The sequence below is a fragment of the Carassius gibelio genome, chromosome A2, assembly GCF_023724105.1.
Source record: "Carassius gibelio isolate Cgi1373 ecotype wild population from Czech Republic chromosome A2, carGib1.2-hapl.c, whole genome shotgun sequence".
NCBI classification, from domain to species: domain Eukaryota; kingdom Metazoa; phylum Chordata; class Actinopteri; order Cypriniformes; family Cyprinidae; genus Carassius; species Carassius gibelio.
In genome coordinates, this window is record NC_068372.1 from 20,672,680 (window position 1) to 20,687,272 (window position 14,593).

Below are 14,593 nucleotides of genomic sequence, written 5' to 3' on the forward strand. Positions count from 1 at the left end.
GAACCCTTCCTGTCAAAGTGAATGACAGAATCCACTTTGCCACACGGATGTGAGACAGAATCTGATTTCATGAAGAGCCCCCTAAGACATTGATTCAATTCTCTCAGCATTTTGTGCCCCGAGTGTGAAAATAACAAGTTTTGAAATGGCCATCTTGGGTTTCTGTCATTACTCAAGAGGGTAGGCATAAAAAGTATGAAAACAGAGGAAGAGAGAGACCTCTGAGCAGGCTAGACATCATTCGAGTCATATGACACAGCTCAACTCCCTCCAGAGCTCTGCTTTAAACTCATTAGAAGGATATGGGTGGCAAAGGCCCGCTGCTTGCAGGCATATCAAATAGCGCTGCTGCACATTCATTATGAAGGTTTGCCCTATTATGAGCTAAAAATTGCACTGCAATGACATGGTAATTAATGTGTTTTTTTTTCTTTATGCAGATGGCGTATATTACTTCAATTTGAATGTACAGTCCTGTTGCATAATAATCACACCTAGGAAGATGTGCCATAATGCAGTTCTGTCCCTTTTTCCATACATTTTATTCTATGGTGAACAAGTATAGACTGACACAGTAATGAGACAGTAAATTGGTACAGTCTTGTTAGTCATGCACACAGGTCATTTTCTTTGAACACGTCTCGCACCGCGTAAGAGACTGATAATAAAGCGATTCGACAGATGAAATATGAAAGCGCTGAAGTACATGCTGATGTTAAATCCATTTTAACTCTCCAGTCAGCTCAGAAAACAGAGCGAGACATCGGCTTTTACAGTAATTGGAGTCTGCAGAGAATCCATTATGGTTCTGAGATGCCCACATGTCCCTTATAACACGCCAGTCATCTTCTGCTTCCTAGATTTCAACTGTTCGGACCACTAATTGAGAGTTTTGAGTGCCTTCCATGTGTTACTGTCACTTTTATTATTCATATTTTTTCTTTGCATAATTGAAAGATTGATTGCTGTAGTTAAGCAAGGGATTTTGTTTTTACTTTTATGAAGTTCCAACAGGGAAGCCTGATCTAAATCCTTGAAAAGAGCTTCCTTTTTAAGAAAATACCTGACCTTAAAAGGATAGTGAAAATTAGCCCATCGTTTACTCACCCTCAAACCACCCTAGGTGTACAGTATATCACTTTCTTCTTTCAGACTACAACTGTGCAGACTATCTTTCAGAATACAATCAGCGCTATATTAAAAAAATGTCCTTGCTCTTTCAAGTTTTATAATGGCAATGAATGCTGGTCAAGATTTTGAAGCAAAATAAAGTGCATCCATCCATCATAAAAAGTGCTCCACATGGCTCTGGGGAGTTAATATAGTCCTCCTGAAGTTAAGCAATTCATTTGTGTAAGAAAAATATCCACATTTAAAACTTTATAAACTAGCTTCCACAAACTGTGGAAGAGGTGTTCCAGTGGATGAAGAAGGATGTAGGCATAGCATAAGCTCCGGTGAGAATATGCTAGTCTGACGAGAACCAACTTTTGTTTACAGTAAAGGAAGACCAGTCTCCTCTTGGCTTATATCGAAATCCTCTGACATTTTTCTTTACAAATCCTTGTGTTGTTCTTCTAATTTGTGACCGCTGTTTTGCTCTCTCCTCTGTGCTTCCATGTTCATCAGTTAGCATAAACTAGTTTATAAAGTTTAAAATATGTATGTTTTTCATTGTAAAAATTTTGAGTTGTAGTGTGTACCTGACCATAAGTTCTAGTTTTAAGATAGGACACTATGTAACAATTTTGATTCTATTTTGAGTCAATTTGCAGCCCTAACACTAATACTTTTCATATACTTTATGTGCAACACCTATAAGAACTTACCCAGACCAGGCGGTACCTCCGGACATGGTGGTAATGGCTTAGGGGTCGGGGGTGTCTGGTTGGCTTCTGGCTTGGTGCTGGGCATAAGATGGTCAGCTGTGGCCAGGTAGCTTGCAAAGGTAGTGTTGGGCCTTCCACTGGAGAGATTATAGTAGTAGTGGTGGGGTCCACGTGAGCTGTTCACTCCACGGCCATTGTTGAAACGGCTGAAGATGTCAAAGCGCTGGCTGTAGACATCGAAGTAGAGGATCATCATGATGAGGAAGTGCACCAGGCAGAGCAACAGCACAGCCTTGCAGATCCGCTCCAGGGTCCGGCCCAACATCAGCCGGCTCATGGTCAAAGCCACACGGCACGCTCCGCTACACGCATCCGGTCAACGTCACCTCTCCGCGCCGCTGAACCCTCCTGGACTGCAATTTACGAATATCACCTACAAAACAAAAGTGAGGGGAGTTACATTAGACTCCAGTCTATTTATGATTTCACTTTTGTGGTGAGACTAAATTTCAGGAGTCCATTAAGCCAAAAGAAAATGCAAAATTCCAAATGCAGAAATAGCTTTGAACTGTTGGCTAGGTTTAAATGCTCTCTATTGCAGCATACAATTACTGTTTAACCAAACACTAATTACGTTAATACTATGTCAGAGTAGCTTGCCTATAGCTGTGCTAACATTGCAGTAGTAGATGAGCTAATAATTTGTGTGTACTTGAATGTTACATAATTCGTTAATAGTGTTTAAAATAGTAGTCCCCAACTGGTTTTACTTTATCACTCATATTCTACTATATATATATATATATATATATATATATATATATATATATATATATATATATATATATATATATATATATATATATATATATATATATAAGGGTGTTCTTAATTGATCAAAAGTGACAGTAAAGACATGTATAATGTAAAGCAATTCATTAATATTTCACAGAAAATTTTGCTCTTTTACACTTTCTATTCATCAAAGAATCCTGACAAAATTTATTGCAGTTTAAAAAAATATATATATATTTTCAACACAAGATGAGCACAAAAATCTGCATCAGAATGATTTCTGAAGGATCATGTGACACTGAAAACTAACTATAAAAACCAGCTCTGACATCACAGTGATAATTTACATCGTAAAATATATTATAATAGAAAAGAGTTTAAAATCTTTTTGACCCTAAACTTTTAAACAAAAATGTATTTGGTAAAACACTGATATTAACAGAAATATTAATATTAAGTCCATGGTTTGAACATGGTACATTTTTGTCAACTATAGGTTTGGAAAACTTATAAAACAGATTGATTTTGCTATTTTAGCAAAATGTGGCTTTATAGTTAGCTTAATTTTATTATTTGCACTTAATGTTTGTTTCTTGTCCTCCACAGCAGGAAGAACCCCACCAACCGAGAAACACTGATTTTAATCAGTAATCATTTATTAAAACATAAACAATCTAGAATCTTGTGAGTTCATTATTTAAACTGGAAGGACACTAGGGTCACGCCACACTTTAATTATAGAATAAGACTGCTTTGTACATCTTAGATCAATGGCAATTATTATTCATATGCATTTAAAAAGAGAATACAATAAACCCTGGCACTGAATGATCTTTACCATAAAATTCCTTTCTCACATCATTATTTCTCTTTATAATATTGATAAATAAAGCCCAAACTCACTTCTAAGCTCCATTAACCGTGTGAAGCAAAAATAAGTGTAAGAAAAATCTATATAAAACGTTGTAATTAACACAGCAACAGAGAAACTGCAGCTTTCTCCAGGTTGCTATGAGCAATTCAAATGTTGACGGGATTTTCCAATCAACCTTACGTGTAATAGGCCAAAGGCAAGGAAGTTTACGAATCAACAGACTACAGCCTGAAGTCGGAGACCTTACTCCCACTCACTCTCTCCTGGCGTGATCTCTGGATGAAACTAAATGGAAAAGCCTCTTGATTTCACACATTGCCAGCTGTTGAAAGCTCCCCTGTGGCAGTGCGGATGGGGGGCTAACATAAGCAGCTTGTAAGCACTAACACACAGGCTGACCGTGTTGGGGAGGAAGTATAGGATATACGGATCTCTCAACACCTGCAGCGAATGGGTCCATAACCACACCTCACCTGCACTCTCGTCCACTACCCCGCACATCATGTGTGACTCCTCTGCAATAACCATCATCAGCACTAGGGAGAAAAAAACAACAACAAAACTGTCTGACACAATTCACACGGCTCAGCCTGGTTTGGGCTCCTTTAGGGAATGCTCAACACTCACCAACCCCCATAATGAATTACACCAGCAGACACAGGAACAAGCCAAAAATACTGTTACTGAGAGGTGGGAGAATAAGTAAGATATAAGGTAAGAATAGAAGATGACTGGAAAAGGAAAATAAGGTGCAAGGAGTCAATGGACAGAAAGGAGACAACAACAGCAGAAAGAGAGACTATACAGAAGCATTACCTAAATTCCTCTTTTTCATCAAATTTGATGAAGAACCAACTTCTAGACTTATGATGAAGTAATGTGATGTGTTGTGTTGTTATGCAGTTGTCAGGGACTGGCAGTTGTCCAGATTCATTCCTCTTGTGTTGTCATTCCCCTTGAAGCACGTGCAAGTGGCGGTTCTCTATCAACCAATCAACGTTCTGCAGTGAATGTAGCTCCACCCTTTAGCTACTGAACTACTGTGCTAGGTACCCCAAGGGAAGAGTACCAAAAAAGTGGTATGGTACAGTTCACTATTTTGGTACCATTCACAACTTCTGAAAATGGAAACGGAAATAATTGTGTTTGGAAATAATCATTTTCTTAAAAAATACCTAGTTATGACCGATAGCTTTGCCTAACCGCTGCACGGTTCTTCTTCGCTGCTCAGAATGCATTGATCAATATATGACTGGATCATTCATCGCGTTCTAAACTGCAAACAGACAGTGAAGCCGCTTCTATATTATAGATCAGGGGCGGCAGTGTTTAAAACGAACCGTTTAAAACGATTCAGTTCGATTTGGTGAACTGAATGATTCGTTCGCGAACCGGAAATCCAGCTGCTTTGATTAAGACTCTCTCTCACACAGACACGGAAGAGAAGACAATGCTGAATAAAGTCGTCGTTTTTGCTATTTTTGGACCAAAATGTATTTTCGATGCTTCAATAAATTCTAACGGACCCTCTGATGTCACATGGACTACTTTGATGATGTTTTTCTTACCTTTCTGGACATGGACATTATACCGTACACACAGCTTCAATGGAGGGACTGAGAGCTCTCGGACTAAATCTAAAATATCTTAAACTGTGTTCCGAAGATAAAAGGAGGCCTTACATGTTTGGAACAGCATAAGGGTGAGTTATTAATGACATAATTTTCATTTTTGGGCGAACTAACCCTTTAATAATAATAATTATGCCTAGACGGTTGCTTGTTTTTTACTTGTTTTGTTGTAAAGAGATTATCTGATTAATATATAATTTTTTATATTCCTAGACTTATTTGTTGCAGTTTTTTATAGTTATACTGTAAAACTAAAATACCTTAGATTTTTTCAAGCATTTGAAGTTCTTTTTGGCTTAAGAAAATAAATAATATTACGGTCAAATTCATGTCAAATAATAAAAATACTTTAATAAATACAGTAGTTCACCATGTATTTCTTCATGTTTTATTAAGGGATAAGTCTGAAGCACACCATAAAATAATTTACACAGGGCTAGTATTATATACAGCTGTATACAGATACACACCCAAGTATCGGATCAGTACTCCATATCGGCCGATACCCTGAGCCCAGGTATCGGAATCTGTATCGGGAAGAGAAAAAGGGTATCGGAACATCTCTAGTGAAAATCCCAGTAGATCAGCAGTTTTTTTAAATACCAAGACCAGCCTGTCTAGCACCAACAACAATTCCACATTCAAAGCCACTTAAATCCCCTTTCTTCCTCATTCTGATGCACAGTTTGAACTTCAGCAAGTAGTCTTCACCACATCTAGATGCTTAAATGCATTTAGTTGCTGCCATGTGATTGGCTGGTTAGCAATGTGTGTTACCAAGCAATTGAACAGGTGTTTTTAATAAAGTGGCCAGTGAATGTATATATATATACACACACACACACACACACACACACACACACACACACACTGAACAAAATTATAAACGCAACACATTTGTTTTTGCACCCATTTTTCATGAGCTGAACTCAAAGATCTTAGACTTTTTCTACAGTATGTACACAAAAGGCCTTTCTCTCAAATATTGTTCACAAATCTGTCTAAATCTGTGTTAGTGAGCATTTCTCCTTTCCCAAAATAATCCATCCACCTCACAGGTGTGGCACATCAAGATGCTGATAGACACAATAAAAGGCCACTCAAAAATGTGCAGTTTTACTATATCGGGGGGTCTGAAAACCAGTCAGTAGCTGGTGTGGCCACCATTTGCCTCACACAGTGCAGCACATCTCCTTCCCATAGAGTTGATCAGGTTGTTGATTGTCTCCTGTGGAATGTTGGTCCACTTCTCTTCAATGGCTGTGCAAAGTTGCTGGATATTGGCAGGAACTAGAACATGCTGTTGAATACGCCGATCCAGAGCATCCCAAACATGCTCAATGGGTGACATGTCCAGTGACTATGCTGTCCATGCAAGAACTGGTATGTTTTCAGCTTCCAGGGATTGTGTACAGATCCTTGCACCATGGGGCACTCGATCCACAACGTTGACATTAGCAAACGCTTATGTTGCCATACATGCACACAACTCCATACACGCTGTCTGCCATCTGCCCTGTACAGGGAAAACCGGGATTCATACGTGAAGAAAACACCTCTCCAAAGTGCCAGACGCCATCGAATGTAAGCATCTGCCCACTCAAGTCGGCTACAGTGATGAACTGCAGTCAGGTCGAGACCCCGCTGAGGACGAAGAGCATGCAAATAAGCTTCCCGGAGACGGTTTCTGACAGTTTGTACAGAAAATCTTTGGTTATGCAAACCGATTGTTGCAGCAGCTGTCCTGTTGCCTGGTCTCAGACGATCTTGGAGGTGAAGATTCTGGATGTGGAGGTCCTGGGCTAGGGTGGTTACATGTGGTCTGCGGTTGTAAGGCTGGTTGGATGTACTGCCTTTGGAGATGGCTTATGGTAGAGAAATGAACATTCAATTCACAGGCAAACAGCTCTGGTGGACATTCCTGCAGGCAGCATGCCGATTGCAAGCTCCCTCAAAACTTGCGACATCAGTGGCATTGTGCTGTGTGATAAAACTGCACATTTTAGAGTGGCCTTTTATTGTGGCCAGCCTAAGGCACACCTGAGCAATAATCATACAGTCTAATCAGCATCTTGAATCAGAACCTAAGGCCTGTTCACAACATAACTAAAGATAACGAAAAAAGATAAACATACAGTATAGTTCTAAAAATTATACTTAATATTATAGAGTCCAACAAGAGACTTGAAATCTATCAGCCTCACTCACGGTTCTCTCTGATTATCACATTTCCTGTTAACTGCCAAAGAAAACCAATGGAGGCTGCAAATTCTGCAGTATGTGCATCTTTCTCTGGAGCTGGAGCTGTGGGTGGATGTTTCAGCACAGTAATGGTCCTTAATATAGGACATCAATATAACGCTAACCCAATAAGACTGAGGTCACTCTAAGTTGCTACTCCATTGATATATGGTCTTCTCTCAAAATCACATTTGCAAACTTATTATCTTTGCTTTTGCTGTCATCAGTACCTTCTCTTTAATCTTTTCCACAGTATGAACTAGAAGTTTGTCTTGAAGAATATTGTATGCTGAAGTCCCAATACCAAAGCTCCTAAAATATTAAACACAGCTCCAAAGGCCTTGTAGAAGAAGAAGACCCCGTTTGAGCAAAAATACTTTCTCCAAAGCTCCTACCACACATAGACCATAATTTCCTTAGCTTCACCTCTTAGCCATAAGAGAGAACAAAGTTTTTTATTTTATCAAAGCACTTTATAGCTAAATTTCAACTGTCAATGTGGGAATAAGGCAATATAAAATGAGAATAAAATTAATTAGTAAGGCAATATCAAACCAGCCACTCATTTCAAATGCTATCTAATCAATTCCTCTATAAATGGAACACTTCCAGATGCCCCAGAATAAATTCCACAGGACTGAGCTCATTAATTTAGTAAATCCACTTAACTGTAATATTACTCATTTTATCAAAGAGGGACTTACTATGCATGCATTGGTTTTCAAAGCCTCTGCTGAAAATGCCAATGTTAACGAGGTTACATTTTTGAGCACTCCAGAAGTTAGCAATTCTCAAAATTCTCAAAGGTCTCAAAGTCAGGATCAATAATAAGCCAAGCATTCAAATCAAATATTGTCACACATTAGACTAACTTATTAAACTACAAAAAGACTGACAGCAGCACCAACTCAAGCAGCTCAGGCTGACCCATAACAGAATTAGCCAGAAATAGAGGCTAATTAATATTTTACATCTCACCTGCCATAAACTAATGGGTGAAAAGAGCAAGGTTTTACATTGACACAAGGGAATCCATCAAATAAACTGGCAACAAAATGTGTTCAGCATCTACATGCTTAATTTTAATGACCAACCAACTGAACAGTAGCACTTGCATTATTTATGTTGACCTTCAACCCAGCATTCAAACAATCAAATGTTAACTAAACAGTAAATAGAAGAGATCAGAGTGCATTTGCAGGACATGCTTGTACTAAATAATTTTTTTTTAATTGCACTTACTGTGTTATTTAAAAAGCTTGTTGTTGACTTAAATGACAGTCAAAATATATTAAGCAGCTTACATTTTATTACCACAGAATAATATATATATATTTTTTTATGTATTACAACAGAAAAACAACACCAAATTATTGAACGGTAGTGTCAATTGACACCATAGTCAAGTTTTCATAAGAAACAGTTTTATGAGAGCCCCCAATTAAACACTGAATAGTAATTCAAGGCTGTTATTCATGATTTAAAGATATAGTTATGTAGGAATTGTGTTTTGTCCTTCCTGAAGACAAAGTGACAAAGCAACAGCTAGAATGGAAAAATAAACAGGTGAAGCACAGCATGAGTGACTCCATAAAAAACATCTGGTGGAGTGGGAGTGATATCTTGCGCTTCAGAAACCACATCTGCATCAGGAAATGACAGATTCAGAAGTCTCCCACTGCCTAAAGCACTTTCCAACAATATATTAATCACTCTCTCATGCTGTCTTTTGCACACAGTTGTAACTTCCATATGTTATTGTGACATTAAAATGGACAGACTGCAGATTTCTGGGAGATTTAGGTGGGCAGCCTCTCCAGTTTCTCCATAATTCAAAATGACATTAATGGCTGCGGTTCACAAAATACTCATCAGTCAACTATTTACAAACTGCCTAGCTAGATCGAGGCATATTTGTGAGATTTAATGGCTCGGGAACCACAGATTCTGGTTCTGGTCAGACAACTTATTTTGAGAGCTATAATCGATAAACAAATTGTACCATAATACATTTGGGTGATTATTCAATTGGGAACCCTTTGAAACCTTGACAAATCAAACTTCATATGTTCAAGAATATAAACACGATCATGGCCACTGTTTGTGATGGTAATGACATTTTTACAGAAGAAAGCCTTGAACTTGCTAACACAACTAGCTAACTTGCTAACTAGCTAGCAGTCAGATCAGTTTGAATCTACAAAAAATTAACTATAATTCTAAAATATTAACAAAATAACCAATACAAACTACTCTTATGATTTTCATCATAACCAATTTTTTTGTTTTGCTTAAAAGTAATTGTTTAACGCTAAAAACATAGAAAATTTTAATTAAAGAGACACAAAAAAGATTAAAACTGGCAAAAATATTTTATTTCTTCTCTAAAATCAACATAAGAGACAGAAAATGCACCTTAATTGAAGACTAACCCATTTTCAATCAAAAACTTTCAAACCACATATTTTGGAGCATTAAAAAAATCCAAAATAAAGTAATAAACTGGGCCCAAACCAACAAACTGTACTGGATGCATGAAAAAGCCCTATAGCCACACTCATGCTCTCATTCAAAATACAGTAGATGAAAACACAATTCACCTCAGAGCTCTTCTCATCCTCATGATGGAAAAACTTGCGCTGTCTTATCAGGCTCATTTTCAAACAACATGTTAAGACTTGACATGAGGGGATTCAACCCATCCAGCTTCTCCTAAGAGAAATTAATTAGGCCTAGAGACGCCAATCAGGCCTGACTTTGATGTTTAAAAGCAAGAGCATGTTAAACAGGATGGTAGCACCAAGTAAGCCACTCAACAGACAGGAAACTTCATCATACACATGTGAGGGACTGCGACTGTCAGCAGCACTATGATCAGTACAAATCATCAGTTCAGTATAAAGGGCAAAACAACTGAAAGGGATTGTCTCCAACGCTTTACTTTTAAAAAATGGATTGGTAGGGTTACTCAAGCATATTATATCTGAAAATAGAGAACTACAATCCACAATTTTGCTTTTACGTTCATTTTGAGATTATTTTCCATTAAGAGACCTGCCACCACAGGAAAAGATATATACTGGAGATGTCAAGACAAGAACGGTGGTTTAAATTCAACTTAAGTTCCATTTTTTGGTAAATTGATTTAGGCTTGATCAGATGACTAAAGACAGGTCTTTTCTTCACAGAGTGAAATCGGAGCTGCAAAACCAGTGACCTAATAACAGAAAACATTTCTGGGCTGTCACTAAAAGCAGCTAGTTTCATACAATATGTGCAAAGTTTTAGAGCAAATTCCCAAGCAAAATTAAACCAACTGTATAGAAAGTTGACCATAAATTTAAAACTGTATTTGGCACCTGTCAAATATTTATTGTTAATTAGCTATACATTTTACAAACAAATTGGCATAGACACCATAAACCTGATTATTCACAAAATATATATGGCAATCACTCATTTTCTCTTAACACTGGCATGTAAAACTTTTAGTCTCTTAAATTCACTCCGAGGACAACAACAAGCCAAGCGATATCTCACACTAAAGAGTGTGAAACTTATCACACGTGAAGGCATGTATGAACTGATGAGGTGTGAATATAACCAATTACATTACAATTATTTATTTTCTAATATATATATATTTTGGAGGGAACATTTTAGGACATATATGCACACTGCTGATCCAAAGGTGGTGGTGGACAGCCAATCACAGTGAATTTAGGTCCTTACATGCACGTATGCTACACGCTCACACAGACACAGCTGCTTGGCAAAAACAAAAACAAAAACCCGGCCGCTTGGCTTTTAGAACCGAAATTTGGCACCGAAAGATAAATAATTTTTCAATAGTATTGAAGTCATAGGCCTCGAAGTTCGGTACCCAGCCATAATCTTCTATCCTCTATATATATATATATATATATATATATATATATATATATATATATATATATATATATATATATATATATATATATTATAAACCAGTAATCCTTTGATATCAAATTGTTTGCATGAAGACTTATCCTACATATGAAAAAGTAATTTTGTCAGACTACAAAAAATGCCATTCCAACTTATTTTAAGTTGTTGATGTGTTAGTTTAAAAAAAGTGTACAACATAAAAACATGTTTCTCCCCTCTCTGTGTTGAAATTGATACATTAAAAGCATTGTTGCTTTGTGAAAGTGGACATGCCACAAGGACAGTAGTTGATTTCAATTAGCCTACAGACTATTATAACAGCATATAACAGTGTGGTGTGACATTACACAAGGAGTATAATGTAATAAACTCTGTCATGTCACACCATAAACAAATATAATTAGTCACACCATAGATTTATTTTTAATTATAGACTGCATTTAACAAAGCAGCCCCCCCCATAATAATAATTTAAGTCCATTAGTGTATATATATATATATATATATATATATATATATATATATATATATATATATATATATATATATATATATATACACTATATATATATAAGCCAGTTATTTCTATGTTTTGCTGTAGTGTGTCAGTAGGAAATATCACTTTACATTTCCAAACAGTTCTTTTGCCATTAATTGTAATAATCCAGTGAGGTTTTTGTATGCACAAGAAGTCCAACAGCAGAGATCTGATCTCACTATCATCCAGGTTTCTTGAAGCGTCTTGGAGACGTTGCCACAGTTCTTCTGGATTTAATCTGTCTCAGGTTTTTCTGTTTCTTCATGTCATTCCAGAACAACAGTGAGATCAGATCTCTCTGAAGTACTGCACTGTAAAAAAAAAACAATAGAGTAATTTTAACTGTAATATACTTATATAATATAAATGTTAATAGGCTAACAGTAAGTTCCTGTACTATATACAGGGAAAAACTGTACAGAACATAAAAACAAAAAACAAAATTAGAAGTAAAAAAGAACAAATCAATGTACAATTCAAAAACTATAAACTGATATTCCCAGAAATCCCACCTTGACAATCCACATTTTAAAGTATTTTGTTTAAAATAATCATGTTTCTTAATAGCTTTTTGTTATATTTATATATAGAAGATAGAAATAAATGGTAGAAATAACTCACTATTTTGGTGAAAAATACCAATGGCCTATATAGTAGTTTATATTTTCACTTTCACAAACCAGTGACAAAAAAAAAGAAAGAAGGGGATTGCATCCACTCAGTCACCAGCACAGCCACATGGATGTGTGAGAGAGAGAGAGGTCAGTGGCATGACATGTCAGACCCATACAGGACTAAAGATTTAATAAACACTCATGGCGGCAGTTGAAGAGAGTTGAGCTGAGAGTCACTGGCCTCTGGCTTCCATTTCATTACTCTGAATACCAGCCTCCCTGGTGACACGACACCATTCACCTCACGCTGGCACACATCCCTAAACCTGGGCGCTAGAGCTCTGCAAACAACACTTGCTACGTCCCACTTCATAAAACACTTACTCTTCTATTAATATCAAGAGTGTTTTATCCTGTTCAGCTCTAGAGGAGGTCGTTTTTGTGACTAAATTTTACTCTTGATAAAAACTTAATGAATCAGAGGAAGATATTGATATTTGCTACAGGAATATATCGATCTGGGACATAAATACTTTAGTTAGTCAAGCTTATTGACATGTTGCCACTCCTATGAGTTGAACATTGCACCGTATTGACAAGCAATATAATCTAATAGCCTAAAGTGTTCTCCATTCTGCCAATATTTTGTGAAGTATATTTAAGATTATGTAATTACTTGTTTCATGTAAAAATGTTTTGTATAACACTGTAGGTTTTACACAGATATATTAGTTGAGGGCAGGACTATCTGTTTCACTGGCCAATGGTAGACAGAGGGAGTGATTAGGAAAAATGTACAGTACATCAAGATCCAGACAGAACACTGCCTGCTCTTTATTACTACTAGACTTTATAATAACTACACTAGTGGAAAAATGCACACCAAAAAAACAACCTTTCACAATGCACAGTTGACGAGTACTACTTAAACACAAAAACTAGAATAAGTGGAAAAACCCTAAATTAATTTTCCTTAAAAAAAGAAACATAATACATACATAAGTTGTTTTGCATAAGCTTCAAACAGCTCTGGCAATACACTAGTCAAAGCTGTCAAGCTCAAATTGGGTTACAAAGTCAGACTCAGCGAAACATCCCTGAAGAAAAACCCCACCCACTAATCGCTGAAGATTAAAATGAGCTTAATTAGATGCTTCATATTGACTTACAGGAGGCTAAGAGCCCACATATTGAAAATATATGCCTAAAACTCCCTGACCTAAGACGATTTTTCCACATTAAAAGTGTGCTTTTCTGCCTGCAGGCTTCCATCCTCCTCTGGCTGGAAATCTGTGGCCAACACCTGTTCAGTGGGATGCAAACGTGACATCAATTTCAGATTATAATGAATGGTGCTCAGTGCCACTCAGTTACACTTTCAATCTCACGATGAGCATAGCCTACACTTTCTGAAACACATTCAGCTCGCTCCTGTGATCTAAACATCACTTACAAGATCCCGTGCTGTGCTATGTTGTGTCGTGTTGCCTTCTCTACAACAGCCTGACTATGCCAGAAAATGTGCTGTCTGAATGCGGAGGTGTAAAAATTAAATAATATGATAGTCAGATGTCAGTTATACTGCAGATAAAACAATGCAAATGTAATATTTGCAGCTAGACAAATTAAATAAATATTTGTTAGTTACGTTCAGTCTGTACCGCCTTTGTCTTGAAAACAACAAAACATTTGGTTACAGTGAGGAACTTACAATGCAGTGATTTGAGCCAGTCGGTAAAAGTAAAAAACTCACTTTAAAGAGCAAATAATATACAAGCTTTAACAGAAGAATTAATCTAAGAGCTATAAATAATTCATATATAAAACTGTAAGCTTCACATCATTTTTTTTTGCACTGTTTATATAATACTGTAATATTTATTACAATTTATTATAAATATTTTATTTGTATTTTTTACTCTTCATTTAAACTTCAGTTTCAGATTTATGTCTAGTATTTTTTTTTCTTCCTATTTTAATATTTCTATTTACCTTTAAGGATTTTAAGGTTTTGTTTTAGTTTTTAAACTTATTTTATGTCAGCTAGTTGCCTAGACAATGTAAATTTCCGTTTAGGAAAGTTTTTTCCATTAATATTTTATTTCAGCTTTATAACACAATCAAAAATCATTTTACTAGTATTT

General features: G+C 36.5%; 1 protein-coding gene across 1 annotated transcript in view; it reads right to left on the bottom strand.

Moving 5' to 3' along the window:
* Nucleotides 1-14,593, bottom strand: part of LOC128030792 (beta-1,4-galactosyltransferase 2) — a 98,891-nt gene that overhangs the window by 81,262 nt on the left and 3,036 nt on the right. Inside the window, exon 2 of the mRNA XM_052618768.1 lies at nt 1,830-2,262. Within this exon, the coding sequence (XP_052474728.1) occupies nt 1,830-2,166 (337 nt within the window). The 5' untranslated portion in view covers nt 2,167-2,262. The remainder of the gene's footprint in view (nt 1-1,829; nt 2,263-14,593) is intronic.